The sequence below is a fragment of the Melopsittacus undulatus genome, chromosome 4 (assembly GCF_012275295.1).
Source record: "Melopsittacus undulatus isolate bMelUnd1 chromosome 4, bMelUnd1.mat.Z, whole genome shotgun sequence".
NCBI classification, from domain to species: Eukaryota; Metazoa; Chordata; class Aves; order Psittaciformes; family Psittaculidae; genus Melopsittacus; species Melopsittacus undulatus.
Genome location: NC_047530.1, coordinates 15484642 through 15504322, shown reverse-complemented (window position 1 = coordinate 15504322; position 19681 = coordinate 15484642). Strand labels below are relative to the sequence as shown.

The following is a 19681-nucleotide window of genomic DNA, read 5'->3' as shown; positions in this document are numbered from 1 at the left end:
AGATGGGAGTGTTACACAAAGTCTCCTCAGATTCCTCTTTTGTTGAGGTTCTGCCATATGAACAGCTTGCCCCTGCCTTGCTTGCGGCTTCTCCACTCTCTACCCTACAACTGAAATACTTAAAAACTAAATCCAAAGGGAAACTTAAACCGACCATTTTATTCAATTATTGTAATAACCTAAAAAAAGTGAAGCATTACATCATAAATGGTATTTCTGAACATGTATTGGTCTACATTGGGTAGGTCTATGAAGGCACTTAGAAAAACCAACAAGCATGAACAGACCAATTCGAGCATATTCTTCTAATATAAATACTAAAAGACATGCATTGAGGCAGTGGTGAAAACACAGAGTTGTCTTCCAGAAAATCTTCAATGCCTTTGCCACATCATGTAACTGTTCTGCACACTGTTGGAGCACACATGGTCGCTGTCTTCAGGGCTGCACATTACTTAGACCCAGCAAATACTGCATTCAAATCTCCCCATAGGCACTTATTTTTTTGGCTAAAGGACCTGTTGGTCAGGTTGTCAAAAATGAATCAATTCTTTGCTAATAAATCATTTGAATAAGAAACTACATTTTAAGTTTGCTTGCCTAAGATCCACAGGACCATTTTTATTTTTTTAGTAATATATTGATGTTTTCCACTTTAAAAAAATACAGTAGTAAAGACTTGAGGTATCACTTCAAAAAACACTAAATAATCTTTTGTAGAAAAGTAGGTTGCTTCATTGGCCTTGGTTAAGGGTTTCTTCCCTCTTAGTTGTGTGCAGTGACAGTTTTCTGGGTCTGAAGTTCTTTTGGGTGCAAAGATGGTTGTTTCTCGAAATAGCAGTTACTATCTCCTCGCTGCAGAGAGAAATGGATATCTTTAGCACATCAAGCACACAGCAGCTGTTGGTTAGACAATGAAGGGTGGGTGGGTTTTGTGGTGGGTTTTACCTCCAGGGCAGTAGGGATATACTGCAGTTATTCCATAGAGATGTGATCGCTGCTCTGGAAGGTACTCCTCGGTAAAGAAGCCAGTTTCCTTATCAACAGCTATCACACCATCCCTGGTGATAAGGGGGAGAAGTGCTTTACTCACCTATGAAACTTGGGATTTTCCCCCCATCTATATACATTTAGGAACAGAGGCAGCTCAAAAGACTGGTCTGAACACTTGCAGAACAAGGGGAAATAAATTTTCCCCATAAAATCTACATCTAGTTTGTTCAGTGTCTCTTTTTGGTGATCCAGTCACACAGATGGCCTTCCAAGGAGAGATTATCTCCCTGAGAGTCTCCTGCAAGTATGACAAGCACTTAGGCATTTGTTGTAATCTGCTGTGGTTGGATCAAAGTTTTGAGAGCTTCCAGCTGGAGTGGGAATAGAGGCAAGTTCCTGATGCTGAAGGCCTTGGGTAGTGGGGGGGAAGGGAACAACCAAGAACAGAATATTTTCTTTGACTTAATCTAGATTCAGAAATGTGCCAAGTTTTAGTTAAAAAAACCCAGCAAACCCAACCACTATTTCTGTCCCTCCTGGGAAGCTGGGGTTGTTCCTAAACAACTGCGCTGAGATTTACAAGCGGGTGTTGTTGAACGTGGCACTGCAGGAGACACTGAGAGTGCTCTGGTGAGATTCCAGGACTTGGGGACCAGGGAGCAAGCTGGGGATATATTTCATTTCCCCCCTCCCTGGCTCAAAGGCCCTCTAAGCTGCTCACTAGCACAGCTCCACAGGGAGTGTGGAGCCTGGCTCCTGGCCACTTTGGGGAGCAGAGCCCTAGGAAATGCTCCTCAGCACTGCCAGCCATGGGAGGGAGGGGGTTTTCTTTCCTTACCGTCTCCAGTCCGTATGGTAGAAGTGATTGGCGTAACTGATGATGCTGAAGGGGTAGTTGAGGTTGTTCTGTATGACACGCCGACCCGTGCCATCAGGGAATGTGCACTCCAGATGCTTTGTTCCTTTTCAAACACAGGACAGTTATCAGGCCACAAAAATAACCCCACCGAGCATGTTCTTTGTATTCACTGAATTTTTAAACAGCTTTTCAGCCTAAGGGTGTAGAAGCACCTTATGCTGTGAGCCCCACCAACCCTGTTACACAAAGTCCTTCGGGCAGGACAGTGGAAGGGGGCAGAGAAGCACAGAGGTAGCAATAGGCTGAAGACGTAAGACATACACAGAATTACAGAACGGTTTGGGTTGGAAGGGACCTTAAAGACCATCCAGTTCCAACCTTCTTTCACATGCAGGATCACCTTCAAGTAGAACAGATTGCTCCAAGCCCCATCCAACCTGGCCTTGAACACTGCCAGGGATGAGGCAGCCACAGCTTCTCTGCGCAACCTGTGCCAGGACCTCACCACCCTCAGAGGGAAAGACTTCTTCCTAATATCTAACCTAAATCTCCCCTCTTCTGCTTTAAAGCCATTCCTCCTTGTCCTACCCTTACTTGCGCTTATACATAGCTGGATTTCCCCTTGAGGCTTGATATGTCTTGGTCTGATCCATCCTAGGTGAAGAAGTTACCTGCATCTGCCCAACAGAGCAGCTTGGAGAAGGGGTCAAAGGTCAGGCCGTTGGGCAAGCCGATGTCCTTATTCACCAGGACCCTCCTGTTGGCTCCATTGACAGTGGATGTTTCAATTTTGGGTGCCTCACGATTCCAGTCCGTCCAGTAAAGGTTGCTTGGGAAAAAAGTACATCATGAACAATCAGGACACACAACAGGAGTGGTCGGAGATGAGGAGCATTCTCTTTGTTACTGGCTGCCTCGGAGAGAGGCCAGGTTTTCCCCTTAACAGTGCCTGAAATCTTTATTTGATTTGAAAAATTCTCTAACAGAAAACCAGAATAATGTCAAACATGTTTACAGCCCAAACTGTAGCTCCTACATGAGGGCGAGTCTTGGAAGTAGCACAGTTTGTATCACTACAGCACCCTAGAGGCACAGCTTGTGTTTTTGAACACCAGGCGTGTTTCAAAGCTTTCACAAATAATGTACATCCTGATGCTGAAACAGCAGGTTTAGCCAGATCCTGAATTATTCAGTAAAAGAGGGGGTGGGGAACAGAGCCAATCCCTCCTGTGGCTGTGCAATGCAGGATGGGTCCTTGGCACCCCACTGAGTGTCCAGCTCTTACACCTTGCAAAGCCCCGCATGCAAATCCGCACTGCTGCTCACCCTCGGACAGGGTCCACCGCAATGGCCCGGGGATTGACGAGGTCTGTGTCGAAGAGCACCCGTCGCTCAGAGCCATCCAGCCGGGCTCTCTCTATCTTATCCAGGCCACTGTCAGTCCAGAACATGGCTCGGCGCAAGTGGTCCACTGCCAGCCCCTCGGGGCTGATGAGTCCTGCCGGAGGTAAGGGCATGCTCAGAGCTGCTCCTGGACTCATCACAGCATCCTGACCCAAAGCCAAGGGATGTGAGGGTGCAGTGGAGGACCCCAAACCTGTGATGGGCACAGGCAGGCGTGGACCCTCTGCTGTGGCTTTGGGCAGGTTTGGGAGGTGGGAGCACACCTGAGCTGATGATGGTCTCTGGTTCAGCACCTGGCTCCAGACTCGCCCGGCTTATGGTCCGTCCGGCCACATCAGTCCAATAGATAGTCTTCTCCCGGCAGTCATAGTCAATCCCCACCACGATGGAGCCCTGCCAGCATTGGAGAGGGACACAGGGTGAAATTGTGCCTGGACCACAGCCAAGAGCCTCATCGTTATCCCACCAGCCAGCACCGAGAGCTGCCCAGGGCACACTGCAAGATGGAGCAAGAGCGAATGACACTTCAGAACCCTTTTCCCTGGGAAACCCAACACTAATGGGCTCCTACTGCAAGTCCCCCGGTTGAATGCTGCAGCAGAGGTTTTTAGGCCAGCTGTGGCAGGCACACATCCACATCCAGGTGGGTTTGAAACCCTTTGGCTCAGGGAGAGACTGCTCCAACAGTGAAGCCAGCCCAGGGAATGACCTTTAGGATGGAGAAAGGCAATGCTTGGCAAGGTGTTTCAGTTCCCCAGGGTGCAGGGAGGGTCATGGCCCGGCTTCCAGCATTCCTCTCCCTCAGTCTGGCTTGGATGGAGATGCACATGGCCATGCTCCAAGAGGAGTCCAAGGAAGGGAAAAGGCAACTTTGCAGTAGAGACATGTGGATGGCAGCCCAGGGCAGGTGACTAAAGACCAAGGGACCTCTGTAAGCACCCATGCTCCTTCCCTCTGCAGGCACCCCACGTCTGTGACCTGCCCCTCTGCTTGGGGATGGCTGGAGGAAGAGGTGAGAGCACTCCTACTCCTTCCCAGTGCCACAGCAGTCAGCACGACTGATGTCCCACAAAACATCAACCTTCAATCAGCCTCAGACCATCAGAGTGCAGACAAGAGTGGTCCAGAGAGATGTGAAACACATCAACCTATTCCTAACTCCCTCCCAGTGGTCCTGCACCCCGGACCCAATGCTGGAGATACTGTACGTGCAGGGAGAGCAGGGTCTTCGCTGCCTCCTTCTGCAGCCGTGTGCCGTTGAGTGGGAGGTAGCCGATTTGCTGTCCCTGAGCGTAGAGCAGAAATGTCCCTGTGGCTGGTGGGGACACATCAGTCCGGGGCGAGGGCCGGACACTGGGCGGTGCGACACTGGGGAGACCTGGCACATAAACAGGGGAAGACAGGGGGAAAGATGGCTCAGGGAGCATTGGCCCCATGGCTCCGTACCTGAGCAGGAATGGGGTACAGCACTGAGAGCCTGTGCTCTGCTAGTTGGCGGGGGGGGTCATGTTTGGGGTGCTCAGCTCTTACATGGGGGGGTGCTGCCAGGCTCTGAGCGCGTGCCCTGGATCTCCCTGCCGCTCTCGTCCACACACCAGCAGTACCCGCTGTCCCCATGGCACTGCAGTGGGGTGAAGTTGCCCTCCACGTCGCACTGTGGCACATACTGGTCACTGCGGGGGCTGCCCCCGTAGTGCTCCAGCAAGCTCTGCTGCCAGCGCTCACACATGGTGCGGGGCCGCTCTGTGGACTCTGCACAGGGATGGTGACAGTCACCCCCTGCAACGGACCCCATGTGCAAGCCTGGGGGGACTCAGGGCTTTGCCAGAGGCCCTGGTCCCCCTCTCTTTGCTGGGTGCCCCTCCACGCTGGAGTGCTAAAGCACTGACCTGGGGTCCCGCAGCGAGGTGGTGTGCTGCCCGGTGCCGTACGCGTGCCTGCGATCTCCTGCCCTGACTCATCCACGCACCAGCAGTACCCGGTGCTGCTGTGGCACTGCAGGGGCCGGTACCGACCCTCCTCGTCACACTGGGGCACATGTCCATTGCTCACAGGTGAGGGTCCCGGTGGCACCTCCCGTGGGTGCAGCCGCGCGTGTTCACAGGGGGTCAGCTGCTGGACGGACTCTGCTGGCAGCAAACAGCCCTCGAGGCTCAGCGGGTGCCATGCAGCTCCCCTGCACCTGCTTGGCACCTGGGCTTGGCCCTGCTTCTCCCATGGCTGCAGGTGCTGGGTGACGAGGCACCACTTGGCCTCCCTCCTTGTGCTGGGGCTGCCCTTCTCCAGCCCTCTCACTAGCCCATGGCTGTCACCTCCATCACAAGATGACACAGTAGGTGCCCCAATGGCCACTGCTACTATAGCTCCATGGGCTAGGATGCCCTAAAGACCCAAGAGCCCATGATGTTCCCAGCCACCCATTCAGCAGCACCCACACCTAGGCCGTGACAGTGAAGCCCCCAGCTCAGTGGTTGAGCAGAGGGTCACCTCCTCTCTGTGCAGCCCCACTGTTCCCACTCTGCAGGTAGCTGGGGCCAAAGGTCTGCACCCATGTAGGATGGGCAGGGACAGGCAGCACTCTTCCTGTGCCAGCACTTTCCCAACACCTTCTGTTACAGAGCACAACAGCAGCCAGGGCTGCGAGATGCTTCCCACCAGCTGGGTGCCCACCAGTTGGGATGCCAACGAGATGCAGATGGACCCCTCACACCCTCAAGCACCACGGGGCCGCACTGACCTGGGGTCCCGCAGCGAGGTGGTGTGCTGCCCGGTGCCGTACGCGTGCCTGCGATCTCCTGCCCCGCGGCATCCACACACCAGCAGTACCCGGTGCTGCTGTGGCACTGCAGGGGCCGGTACTGACCCTCCTCGTCACACTGGGGCACATGTCCATTGCTCACAGGCGAGGGTCCCGGTGGCACCTCCCGTGGGTACAGCTGCTCGTGCTGGCAGGGTGTCAGCCGCTGTGTGCTCCCTACTGATGCCGGGACAGCCAAAGCAACAGCAAAGTGAGGACATGAGAACTTGCCTGGGGCAGAGCTGGGGGTATGGGGCCAGCCAGACAGCCTTACCATGAGTGCACTGGAAACCATCGCCCTCATAGCCCGGTTGGCACCGGCAGGAGAAAGAGCCTGGCGTGTTGTAGCACACAGCAGCTGGGTGACACGGGTTTTTGGCACACTCATCCATGTCTGTGCATGGGGAAGATGAGGATCAGTCGGGGCAGGCCACCCCAGCAGCCATGCAGTACAGGCACCCTGCAGTCCCCCCTGCACCCTGTACCGGAGCAGCTGATGCCATCACCAGTGTACCCAGGGAGGCACTCGCAGGTGGGCTGGCCCCCGGCACGGATCAGGCAGCGTGCCCGGTCCCCCGGCGCACATGGGTGACTCCCATCCTCGCAGGGGTTGCTCACTGGTGCCAGCACTGCGGGGGCAGGAGGTGAGGGTGGCTGGGGCAAGGCCCATGGGGCACAGGGGTGGGGGAACCCCAAATCACAGGGGTGGCACTTACACACACACCCCTGCCCGTCCTCCGCCGGTCGGTACCCGCTGTGGCACTCGCACCGGTAGCTGCCTGGTCCATTCAGGCAGATAGTGAAGGGGCCGCACTGGCTCAGGCCCTCTGCGCACTCATCCACATCTAGAGAAAGGGGGAGACACCACCAGCAGTGGTGGGACACCCTCATTTTGGGCTCTAGCTGCTCCTGGCCTGGGGTGGGACGTCCTACCCCAAGCTTCCCATCTCACATCTGCCACTTCCCCCATCCCCACAACACTCCCCAAGTGTCCCCCACGGCCTCCTGTCACCCTGCCTCAGTTTCCTCGCATGAATCATCCATATCCTTGGTGCAGCTCTTGAGACTGCAGGTGCTATAGCACCTCCTGGCACCCCAAATGGCAGTGGCCATCAGTGTCCCCTGGTGGATAGGATGCACCTGCTACTCCTCGCACCCAGCCACAACCCCACTCACCTCGGCAACCCCGTCCATCCCTGCGGTACCCAGCAGCACACTCGCACGTGTACTCCATCCCTGTGCCAGGCTGGCAGTGTGCCGTTGCCTCGCATGTGTGTGTGCTGTCATGGCAGGGGTTCACTGGAGAATTCTCAGCATTGTCTGTGGGGAAGGCAGGTGTTAATGGGGCAGGAAAAAGATCAGGGAGATGTGGGGCTCCCACTCCTCCCTGACACTAGCATCACTGCTTTGCCACAGCACCTTTGTCCAATGCAGGGACCTGTGGCTGCAGGCCCCCAGTGCCAAAAGAATCCGATCTCCTTTGGCTGTTTAGGGGCAAAGTGAGCAGTGGCTGGCACCCTGGGGTCAGCACTGTGCAGGGGGGTGATGGAGCTCACCTCCTGCTGAGCCAATGTGGGCAGCGAGTGCGTAGCGCAGGACATGCTCCTGGCTGTCGTAGAGGGTGAAGGCATGAGCCACACTGAGGCGCTGCTGGGCGAGCAGGCGGGTGTGCGGGCAGCCGGCAAAGGTGATGTTCTGCCGCAGGAAGTAGGACATGGTCTGGTTGGCAGTGCCCGCAACCAGGATGTACTCCCGCTGAGCAGAGGATGTCACAGCTGCAGGACGGCAAGAGAAACCCCATCGGATGTGGGCGAGCTGGCTTCAGCAGAGATGCTTCTTGGATGTTGGGAACCGCCGTGGGAATGGGGGGGTTGGGTTGCTCCAAGCAGAGCACACAGGGATGGTGCCTGAGAAACTAAACCCAGGGTGTACCATGGGCTCTTACCTGAGCTGGAGTAGTGGTAGAGCTCTTTGTAGGGAGCAATGTGGACAGTGGTGTTCTCCTGGAGAAATGGCACCCGGCCCTGGATGTGTGTCTTCAGGCTTAAGTAATTGTCTGCCCCCAGGCCCTCGGCTGTCTGAGTGACGTGGACTGTCTCCTCCCCAGGGTAGAAGGTCACCTCCAGGTTCTGGGTGAACTCGGCACCTGAGCAGGAAAAGGGAACAGGCAGCATTCAGATGTAGGACTTTTAGGGAATATATGCCCAAAGCTTCCCTGCTCCTCCAGCACACCCGTGAAGGCTCACAGCAGGCAGGTGACTGCCAGCTGAGGCTGAGGAGGTGATCGGAGGAGCCATGGGGCTGCCCCGAACCCACACCTCTCACTACATGCCCCACGCCACACATCACCCCACATCTGAGCAACCCACCCCATCACAAGCCATGTTCCCCAAAGCAAAGGGACTCTGAAGTGCATCCCGGGTCCCCGCTCACCAGTGATGCTGAAGCCATTCTCAGAGCCAGGTTCCTCCAGGGCAAAGAGCCATGCGAAGAGCCCGCCAATGGGCAGGAGAGGCAGGAGGGCGCGGGCAGCTGGCTGGGGCACCCCGCTGATGGCCGTGTAGGTTCGGCCATCACTGCCCACGATGTATGCGTGCAGGTCAACATCCTGGAAGCGGACGGACGCCTGTCCCACCGTCAGGCTCCCGCTCACCTTCCCATTGAGGCGATGCACAGCCCCTGGGTAGGGAGACAGGCATCCCTCGCAGCGGCCACCCAGGCACGGGATGCCCGTCCCCCCCCCTGCCCCACGTACCTTCAGGCAGGCACTGCCGGCCATTGCCATAGTAGGTGGCCTGGCAGTGGCAGCAGGCACCGGTGGTGTAGTCAGTGCAGAAGGCGTGCGGGGAGCAGTGCCTGTGGTGCTGGGCACATGTCTCTCTGCTGGCTGCGCTGTAGGTGAACACTGGGGCCAAGGGGAAATGGTTCGGGACATGGTGACAAAGCCACCCCTCATAGGGGGTGGGCACCTTGCCTCTTTAACCCAAAACCACTGTCAACACTGTCAGGAGACAGCCCAGCTGGTGACTCCCAAAAAAGCTTCCCAGGATGCACAGGGAAGGCTGAGGGGTTTGAACCTGTTGCCTGATTTCAGGCAGCTCTGACAGAAGGTGAGAGATCGAGTTCCTGTTTATTTCTGGGAGACAGCAGCCCAGGGATGGGGCTTTGCTCGTGCAGGCACACGCTACAGTGGCTCTGCAGCCCACTCAGCAGCAGTGGGGGCACAGGGCCAGCTGTGGCCCCGTGCCAGGACCTGTCCCCTGAGCTTCCCGTGCTCCAAGCTTCCCTCCTCGCTATGTGGGGCAGAGCAGCAGCAAACCCGGCAGGCAGGGATGTATGGTGGGCAGGGACATATGGCTCCAGCAGCCCCTTGGCAGCAGGATTTGGCTGGGAGGAAAGGAGCTGGAAGGCCAGCAGCTTTGCGGGAGCAATGCCAGCCCACACTAGCTCCAGCCCCAGCTGCCTGGGAGGAGATCAGCTTGCAGCAAAGAGGCCTTTTTTAGGGAGCCACCCACCATGAGATGCCCCCACTCGGTCATCAGAGGGGCTGTGGCCACTCACCATCAGGGTTACCATGGACGTCTTCCTCCACACCAACACCATGGTGCCCAGAGCTGTATGAAGAGGGGCTGGCAGAGTAGCTCTGCTGGGCACTGTGATCCCCATTGGGGTGCAGCCGGTGGCTCCACTCCTGCCCCAGGGATGCAGGCAGCCCCTTGGGAACAATGCCCTGCAGCACAGGGGTGTGGGATCCACGGTCAGGATACAAGGTGTCCGAGCTGTGCTGCGCCAGCAGCTCCATGGATGTGTGGTCGGCACGGTTGTAGTGGTCAGCATGGCTGTAGTGGTCGGCACGGCTGTAGAGTGTGCGGGTGTAGTCGGCACTGCCAGATGCATGACTTACAGGCGCAGCTCCTGGCTCCACATGTTCTAGTGGTGCCACACTGCCCACGTGGAAGACCCACACGCCTGGTACTCCCGTGTTGCTCTCCCTGCAGAACAGCAGCACACAAACACATCCGTCACAGCCATGGTGGAAAACCCACCCCAAAGGTACCAGCCCTGCTTCACACCACCCATCCCAGGATCACAAGCACAACTCCCAGAAAGCTTCTGTGCATGTGGAGCTGAGCCCCCCGCCTCAGCCCATCACCCCAGACAGCTTCCCTCCTTCTTCCAGCCTTATAAAGGCTCTGAGGGCTAGGAGAAGGTGACCCCAGCCCCCATGTCCAGCCCACACAGCCCCCAGACACCACGCACCGCTCCAGGTTCCTCAGAGCCGGCTCGCTGCTGGCCAGGCTGTGGAAGAGCCCATCCCTCTTCGGATCGTCGCCATCCCCCCAGCTGAAGCCCACCCTGGCCGGCAGCTCCAGCTGGACATTGTATGACTCCTTGGGCCGTGTTCCCAGGAACCGGAGGCCGCCCTCAGGGTAGAGGAAGATGGCATAGGTGTCCTCATCATTGTAGGCTATGACTGCCTGGAAGGTGTTGAGCTGACAAAGGCACAGCAGGACAGACAGACATCAGGGAGGGGCAGGATACCAGCAGAGGACTGAGATAGGGAAGGGGACCAGGGATGTGAAAGCCAGTTACCCACACACCACATTGCATATAAGTGTCCCGAAAGAGCCCTTTATCAGCCTGCAGAGAGACCTCCTGGGGAAGGGTAGGAGCAGGGGCTGCTTGCGTGTGGCCAAACCCCAGTGCAATGTGCTGGGAAGGACACTTATCGTCCTCCACAAGAGCCCATGACACAGCCAGGCCACCTCCTCTCAGCTGCATCAGTGCAGGGGTATCCCTTGGAGCTGTCACCAGGGAGGTGACAGCCCTGTACCATGATGCCCAGAAGCATCCCTGGCCATGTAACCCATGCACCAGGCTGGTGCACTGCAGCTTCCTTGCTCCCATCCTCCACCTCCTATCCTGCTCCTGACACCAGCAGCCCCTCTCCATCCCATCAGCACCAGAGGAAAACCCGCATCCCGCCCCCCACTTCCCCAGGAACAATTTTAGCTTGGTTTCCTCAGGAAAAAACATGCATGTGCTCCTGCCTTCCCCACACCCATACATCCCGCTATAGGCATGCTGGCTGCCTGCAGTGCCAGCCCTGTGAGCCTTGGGACTGTGCCAGGAAGTGGGACCACAGCAATAACCCATGGATGGGAAGGCTGCAGTGAGCACAACCCTCATGAGCCATATCGTAGTCACCCCAAATGAGGGGAAACCAATGATTACAGCATTTGGACCAGCCCCCAGCCCCACATCGGTCCTGCTCTCTGGATCAACAAATACAAGCACACAGCAGCAGCAGCCATTCCCCATGAGCTGCAGGGAGCAGCAAGCAGGGAATGCGCCTGAGTTAAGGAAAAATGATTAAAATCCCATTTTCACCCCCAGAGCAGCAGCTATGAGAGTGGGGGCTCCCCCCACACCACCCCCCAGCCCAACCCTGCCTGTCCCTGCAACACCAGCCCCAGTTTTGGGGTGTGGGGCCCCCAGGGCATCGCAAGGTTTCCTGGCAGCCCCACAGGATATAAAGAGCCTTGTTGTGTGCGTCGCACACTTGGGTATTCAGAGACCCCGTGCAAAGGCGGCCAAGAGCTGGGGGGGCATGAACCCCCCTTGGGGCTGGATTCCTCCCCCACGCAGCCAAATTGCAGTGGCAGCTGCAGGGCTCATTTTGCCTTGTGGTGGGCAGCAAAGGGTGAACCAGGGGGTGACTCTGATGTTCTTGCACTGCGGGATGCAAGGCAAAGACAAGGAGGTCAGCCCCCGGTTTGTGGCTGACTGCTCCCGGCAAAGAGCTGTAAAGGGCAAATTCCAACCCAAAGGGCAAGTTTTGCTCCTGCAGAAGAGGGGTCAGCTCTTGCCCTGCTCCTGCAGCCCTGGGAAGTGTCACTGCAGGGAGAAGGAGCATGATCGTAGGGTCCTTTCCAACCCTAACCATTCCATGGATCTATGTCCCGAAGGCAGGGGATGGGGGAGCCTCTAACCCCCCAGGCTTAACCCAGGTTTCTGCTTGTGATGTTCAAAAAAGAATGAGTGGCTACTTTCCAAAGCAGGAAGTAAAGGCTTTGAGGTCAGTCCTGGTTCTGAGCAGCAGGAAGACAGCTTTTCAATAAATGGCATGTTGGGTAAGAAAAAAGTGGGTTTGGGGACCTTTTCAGCAGTTTTTTAGCTTTTTAGCTAAGAGGGGATTCAGCAAAGCATGGGCACAAGCTGCATTTCAGTGGGTCTTGAATGAAGCCTTCCCTTTCCTTGTTTCCGAGCAAGACCAGTTTCATTTTAAAACCCAAACCAAATTCTCAGAGAGGAAAAACAACAATCAGGAAGAGAAGAGGAGGCTGCATTTTTGATGCCTGCAAGGTCGCTGTGAGGCCCCTGATGGCATCTCCTCAGCTGCTTTCCCAAGTTTTAAATTAGAGGAAAAAATGTGCGTTGTTTCCTTCCAAACCTCATTTTCTTCCCTTCTTGGCTTCACTCTCAGCAACCCTCTACCAAAGGGCCCTGGAGCCAGGGGGGATGGTGGCAGGGACAGCTCCCAGTGACTTGTGGGGACATGGTGGCTTTGGGTTCAGCCCAAAGTAGAAAGAGCCCATCACCCATCGCACCGCTCTGGGTGCTCATCGCAGGAGCTTTCCTCTTGCAGCTCTTCACATTCAGTTTGTTTCAAGAAGCCCATCCTGCAGGCAGAGCGTCACCGTCACCTCCTCAGCACGTCATCAGCCTAAGGTGACAGTCCATGTGCCAGCAGCAGCTCCAGGGTTTTCGGGGAAAGCAGCGTTGGAGGTCCACCCACCAAGAGGTTTATCAGCCCATTAGAGGAGAGAACAGGTCACCTCCTGACCTGGTGAACACATACGAACTTATTTTCCAGACACAAAATCAACCCACAGTGGAAACTCTGAAGCCGGTTCCTTACCAGCAGTGCTATAAACCTGCAGGCAGAAGGAAGGACCAGCCCCAAGCCATCAGAAGCAAGACGGGTGACCCACCAGCTGCACCTGGCCCAACTCTGCCCTGCAAATACAGAGCCACCATCACTGTAAGCAGGGAAAAGCCTGAACACTTTCAACCATGGAGTTGAAGGCAATCTCTAAAGCTCTTCTGCCCATCAGCAAAGCTGACAGATCTACCACTGCTGCAGCTCTGAAGAAAGAGGAGAAGCTCCATGTCTTCCCCAGTATTCATCCAAGGCTGGATCCACCATCCAGCTGCCCAGAAAGATGCAACTGAGCGTTTCAGGTGCTAGACAAGGAAGACTTATCCTCCCATGACATGTAAGGATGGGTGTCCAACCTCAGCCTATTGACCTCACCTTCCTGGAGGGCTCGGTGTCCTGTGAGAGCTCCTGGTAGGCACCCACATCCTCCCAGGTGGCAATAAATGCATTGGTGGGCATGAAGGAGCTAGTGGTGTGGGGGAATCCAGCCTGGATATAGCCCACAGCCTGGTCCAGCACATCTGGAGAGTTGTCTTGCCGATAGTAGATGTTCCCTCTGTCTCCAGAGGTGTCAAGGTCGGCCAGGAAGGGAGCAATGACAGGGAAGTCTGTGGGGAAATCATCATCCACGTACTGTGTCTCCCTGGGGAAATCCTGGGTGGAGATGACCCCGTTGGTCCCCACCTGCAGAGAGAGTGATGCAGGGTGCTCAGGGGCAGCAGAGGCACCTCTGCCACTGTCTCCCTGCCATGTCCCTCCCTCTCTGCTGGAGCAGGACACAGGGCTGAGGGCCCTGAGGCCGCGTGGCCCCATCCAGACAGGGAGAAAACAAAGACCCCAGCCTTTTCCATCCCCCCAAGAGCTGCAGCTCAGGCACTGCCCCAGCTGCAGCCGTGGGGAACAGCTGCAAAAGAGAAAGCCGTCTTGTTCCTCTGCAGCCAGAGACACCAGGCATGAGGTGGCAGGAGCGTGGTGGAGGGGGGAAATGGATGGAGAAAAGGGATGCACAGAGGAAAGTCACATGCGGTGGTGGAGGCAGCAAAGACACACATGGAAGGGTGTGGAGAAGCAGTAAGGGGAGATGGATGTCCAGGCTGGGGAGGAAGGGGGAGAGCGGTAGGAGGGATGGAAAGACAGAGTGGTGAAGATATGGGAGGAAAGAGAGATGGTGGGCCAGGACATGGAGAGAAATGTGGTAAGTTGGAGAGGCAAGGAGGGATAGAAGGAGGGAGGTATAGGGATGGGAAGTATGAGAAGATGGAGGGCAGAGGGAGATGATGGAGAGGAGGAAGGGGTCCGGGGGTAAGAAGGGCCGGGCCAGCCGGGACTCACGTAGAGGCGGCGGGCAGAGTGGCCGTAGAGGCGCGGGGCAGGGCGGAGCAGCACCCCGGGAGAGCTCTCGTCGTCGCCGGGCTGCAGCCGCGCATCGCCGCTGGCCGGACCGTGCGGCAGCAGCCCCGGGCGGGGCAGGGCTGTCCCCACCGCCAGTGCCGCCACCAGCACCGCCGCTACTGCCCGCATCCCGCCGCCGCCGGCCCACGGGACACCCCCGACGGTGTCGACCGCACCCGACGGGGCGAACCGGAGCGGAGCGAGGGAGGGAGCGGAGTGGACCCGACGGGGCAGCCCCGACCCGGCGGAGGGAACCGGAGCCGGCGGGGCCGGACGGGGCGCGCCGCCGGCAGGGCGGGTCCAGACCGCGGCCGTGCCGCCATTGGATCCCCCGGCCCCGGCCCCGACCAATAGGGTCATTCCTCAAAATGCGCCCCGAGCTCAAGCCCCCTTCCCACTGCTCCCCTCCCGCCCCCGCCTCCCCCGGGTGTACCACGGTGGCATCCCGGGACATGGGGAAACCTTCGTCCCCGGGCCCCTGCATCCCCCCTCCTGCTGCGGCGCCCCCAGAGCCAGCCCCGCTGGGAGGTGGGAGAGAGGCCCTGGCAGCTCCTCACTCGCTCCCCTCGGATCCCGATCCCTGGAGCCGGGCAGCAACGTGACTCCTTGTCCCCAGGGGACCTAGGGGGGAGCCGGGGGACACGACGGCTGAAACAGCCACCAGGCCAAAATATGTCATGCAGCTCAACTGGCAAGCTCAAGCTCTCAGCGAGCAGATGCGGCCATGGGCTCCCTACACATACACGACAGCCTAGGCACAGGGTTGATGGAGTTTATCCATTCTCAGACCATCATCCCCACCCAGAGAAGTCGAGGACAAGACAAACCTTTGGGTTGGGATGTTGGGGTGGGAGCACCCACAGTGGTGGAGAAAAGGGCAAGCGCAGATCCAGGCAGCTGGAGTCACTGAGTGCTCCTGGAAATCCAGTCTGGGAGCAGCCAAAAGCTCTGCTCTATCTTCCTGGAGCACTTCCCACTTCCCTGGCTCCAGGCCAGTGTTCATATCACATCTGTCCCAAAATGTATACATGCCCAAGGAATGCCAGATAATAAGGAGAGAAGTGTCAAACCCTCTAGGCTGATGAGAGAAATAAATCAGGGACACATTCATGGTATTCCTGGTAGGAATCTTCACAGGGGAAGCAACTGGATGCCCACTGCCCCATCCCTATTGCAGTGACAGGGATTTGTCACTGCGGCCCCTGTTCCCTCCATGCAAGCCACCACATTCCAGGCATCCTGGAAAGCAGCTCCCACCCATGCTGGGGCCAAGCTTGTTTGCAATCCTGTCTGTTCTGGTGAGTGTGGCCATGGGGGCAACATCCGGACAGGCTGCACCCCCTTGGCTACAGTTAGCTGGCCGGCTCCGGCCCTTGGAGGGAGACTCCACGCCTGGCCATGGAAAACCATTAGGGCTTGGAGCAGGGCTCAGGCCAGCTGGATGCAGTCTGCTGCCTTCGAGGAGCTCCCTGTGCCAAGAAAATGGCTTTCATTTGAAGTTCAAACACCTCCAGGGCTCTCCAGGGAAATCAGGCACTGGAAGGAGTCGGCAGCCCCTCTGCCCGGTGAGACTCCAGCTGGAATGTCCCTCCCATGGGGAAGAGAGGCATTTCGTTGCGCCTTGGAGGTGGTGATGGGTGGGCGAGGACCAACTGACACAGCCTTGCTGCCCTGTTGGGATGCTCGAGGGCTACCGAAAATACAAACTGAGGCAGCCCTGCAGGGATGGAAATGTTGTAGTTACAAACATCTGGATGCTGCAAGGGAAGGACTCGGGGGGGTTTGATCTGCAAGCTGCTGCAGCTGCTGTCCTGAGAGGTTTCTCTATGACACTTAACTTTAAGTGCATTTTTAAAGGAGTAAATTACCTTGGGTCTTTACTGCTGCCTCCACAAGTTCCCCACACCCGATCAGCCAGTTCTGCCCCATGCCTAGGAGAAAAGGGTGCCATGGGCCCCGAGGACCCTTTGCCATGTGGAAGGGGCAACTGCCAGGAATTCACCACAGGCTTTAAGATTCTAAAAAATGCTTTTCACCACCCCCCCCCCCCACACCCCCCAGCAAAACTGGCATCAGTCAGTTAAAAAAGAGGCAGCTGGGAAGAGCTGGAGTCATGCACTGACCTTGGAAGCAGAATCCTTGGGAAGAACGGCTGGGACCCTCACAAAGAGTGAGGATGGGTATGAGGACAGGTATGAGGATGCAGATGGAGATGAGGATAGGGATGGGGATGAGGATGGGGATGGGATCAGGGATGAGGATGGGGACAAGGATGGGGATGGAAACGGTTATAGGGATGTGGACGCAGATGAGGATGGGGATGCTGATGAAGATAGGGATGGGAATGGGTATAGAGATGGGAACAGGGATGGGTATGAAGATGAGGATGGGGACAGGGACAAGGATGGGAATGTGAATGGGGACGAAGACATGGATAGGGACGGGGACAGGGATATGGATGGGGACAGGCTATGCTAGCCCACACCATGTGCTGGAAAAGGAGGTGCTTGCAGTGACTGATCCCTGTAATCACTTCCATGTGCTTCAGCAGAGCCTTTGCCTGGGGCGGGATTAGCCCTTCTCATAGCTTGGGCATTAAAAAAAAAATCAATAGGCATTTACTTGGTGTCATTTTGGTCAGAAACAGATGTGCTGGAGTTGGAGGATGCTCTGGAGATGGGTGTGAGGGGGATCCAGATGGACGTAGAAGCCCCACCACCATGGACACTCACCACTCCCTTAGCTAAAATGGGCAAACCAGGACAAACCACTCATCCCCCCAGCCACCCCGTGGCTGGATTCCTGCCAGATGTGACTCATGGAACCCCCATCCTGCTGAAGGCTCGCATTCACCCTAGGCTTCAATGAGGAGGAGGAAGGGCAGGCGAGCCCCTGGCTCAGAGGCTGTTCTAGGCAGGAAATCCCGGCAGCCTCTTCCCGAAGGCCTGTCAGCCCCAGGATCTGCAGAGATAAGGGAAGCAGCAGGAAACATGCATCTCTCCTGGGGCAGTCGGGAAAGGAAACGTGATTCCTGGTGACCAATGTGGGGTTGGGGACTGCAGCAGAAAGCAGACGTGTGCAGGATGCACTGGGATGCTTCAGTGCTTTGGGATGTCAGGCAGGAGCAGGGGTGGTGTGGGCTGGGGTAAGAGCAATGCTTCAGACAGCTCCAACATGGGCAGTATCCCATTGCCAGCTGGGTTAGTGGGTCACTGTAATAATGTCCTTGGAGTGTTTGTCCTTCGTCATTGGAAACTAGTCCTGATAGAGGTTGGGCTATCTGGCTGGGAGGGCAACTAGCTGGTTTGGTTCTCTTGCAGGGAAAGGCAGATTGCTGATCTCCCTGGATCAGCATGCACAAGGTTTTTGGCCTTATGTCCTAAGAAAAAGACATCTAATGGGGGTCATCCCCCCTAACTTAATAGCTGGAATCTGCTGGATAATTTCAGCCAAATCTGACAGTAGTGTCTCTGAGGGCCCATAAGACCAGACAGCAGAAAAAGAGACTCTATGAGCTGCCCTCTTTCCTGAGAAGCTGGGCACAGCCTCAGGTTTGAGCTCAACTCTTATGAGCCATCTGAGAATCCACAATAGATGCATGGCTGGGGTGAGCCCAGCTTGCTGGCAGCAGGAACAACCTCTGCATTGTGTCAGGGACAAAGGGGGAATCACTGGATGGCCATGGTCCTCCCATGGGGTGTCTGCTTCCCCTTGGGCCATGTCGAGGTATCCCTCCCAGTGGCTCCATCCATGAGTCCATAGCTCCTGGCTGGCCTTGCTGCCTTCCCTGTGGCTGTTTCCTTTCCTCGGAGCATCCCACTGGGTGCTGACAGCAGGGAAGCGATGGCAGCTGGGCAGATTCCCACCAGTGCAGCACCCAGCTCTTGACATTTCCATTTTTGGGAACAGTTCTCATTAACTTTGGGCTCACTTCTTTGCACCAGCTTCACTCGTGACTCACCACCTGCCCACCCTGGCCCACCACTCCTGCATGCGGGGACACCCTTCTCCAGTCTGGCCCAGGAGGTGCATCAGTTGCTCAGGTGCATCATCAAGGATGGGTCCGGAGGTCACTGAGGTGCAAGAGCACCCATCAGATGCCCAGCCAGCCCAGGCTACTCTCCTGCTCCCAGGGTTTCTGTCATGGGTGCAGCAGCCTGCAGCTCCTGGAGGGTGTCCACTCATGCTGCAGATGATTTTCATACACAGGTCCCTCACACATGCTCCAGCTGTAACCCAACACAGATATTTCTGCTCAGAGCATCAAACGTGTCCTGGGAGAGATGTTGTCCTTACAGAGAGCTGGGAAGATGGGGTGCTACATCACAGGTAGGTCCATAATATGGAAACCCAAGGTTTTTATAGTCTGAGAACTGTTTCTTGGCCGAAGTGTTGGAAAGTGGCTCGGTGCATGGAGAGGAGAAATAATCAAGCTGCTACTCTAAAAGGCAAGACAGCAAGGGCTTTCTTGGCTGAAAAGGTCTTGGAGCTTGGATCTCCCAGCACCCCAGGGAGCTGGAGACTCCTGAGATGGAAACACCACTTCCATGTGGAAAAGCTTCCTGAGGCATCTCAGCCACAGCCCAAAGGACTGATCTAGATTTTAGAGCCTATTTTAAGACATAAAGGTAAAGAAAAGTTGTGGTTTTTTTTAATCTCTGGGGCTCTCCTTCCTTCCTTCCTCTCTCTAAACACCGCTGCAGAGCTGTTTTTGGTACCGCAGCTGCCAGATGAGCACACCGAGCCCTACGAGCTCCCTGTGCTGGGGGCTTGGCACAGAGCTCACAGGGAGCTTGCAAGCACTCCTGACGCTGACTGATTCCTGTGCACTGTTCCCCCAGGATTAGCCACAAGTTCCTTATTTGGTCCGGGCTCCAGCAGACTCCCTGGCAGAAGGGATCTCATCTGCTGGGAGAATAGCTTGGATGGGTTTCTGCTGGTGCTGGGAGCATCCACCAGGACGGAAGGGAGGGAGCATGTTCACAGCAGAGCTAAAATCAGCCCATACTCTGGTGCTTCTGAAGGGGTCCTGTGGTTTTGCTGCAGCACAAAGCGCAGCAGTCACAGGTTGCCTCTCCTCATCACCCCCTGCAGGAGGTCCAGCCCTGCCCCATCCCAGGGATGTGTCTCTGGCCCCTGACACACACTGACTGAGCGGATGCTGCTTTGAGACACTCCCTGTGTGCTTATACCCTGAAGCAAGAGTCCTCTACAGAATGAGGCTTTGTTTGCTGCATGGGTTAGGTGGGGGGTGGGCAGGTAGTCTTGGGGACTCTGGGCTCCTGTGGCTTGC

General features: G+C 56.5%; 1 protein-coding gene across 8 annotated transcripts; it reads right to left on the bottom strand.

Annotated features, from left to right (window-relative positions):
* Positions 1 to 139: 139 nt before the first annotated feature.
* NID2 (nidogen 2) lies at positions 140 to 14640 on the bottom strand. 8 transcript variants are annotated; one of them, XM_034062490.1, is made up of 22 exons: positions 14329 to 14640; positions 13372 to 13680; positions 10314 to 10546; positions 9615 to 10045; positions 8809 to 8958; positions 8487 to 8732; positions 7999 to 8199; positions 7610 to 7828; positions 7230 to 7373; positions 6770 to 6898; positions 6539 to 6682; positions 6328 to 6447; positions 5994 to 6239; positions 5146 to 5385; positions 4787 to 5008; positions 4465 to 4634; positions 3520 to 3649; positions 3179 to 3350; positions 2524 to 2681; positions 1832 to 1955; positions 949 to 1061; positions 140 to 855 (listed from the first exon to the last, which is right to left on the bottom strand). In XM_034062490.1, the coding sequence occupies exons 1-22, from the start codon at positions 14515 to 14517 to the stop codon at positions 845 to 847; spliced, it is 4101 nt and encodes a 1366-aa protein (XP_033918381.1). In that variant the 5' UTR covers positions 14518 to 14640; the 3' UTR covers positions 140 to 844. The 8 variants fall into 8 exon arrangements, with proteins under 8 accessions (XP_033918381.1, XP_033918382.1, XP_033918383.1 ...); XM_034062491.1 differs by having other exon boundaries at positions 5146 to 5382; XM_034062492.1 differs by having other exon boundaries at positions 5994 to 6233.
* Between the last annotated feature and the right edge of the window lie 5041 nt (positions 14641 to 19681).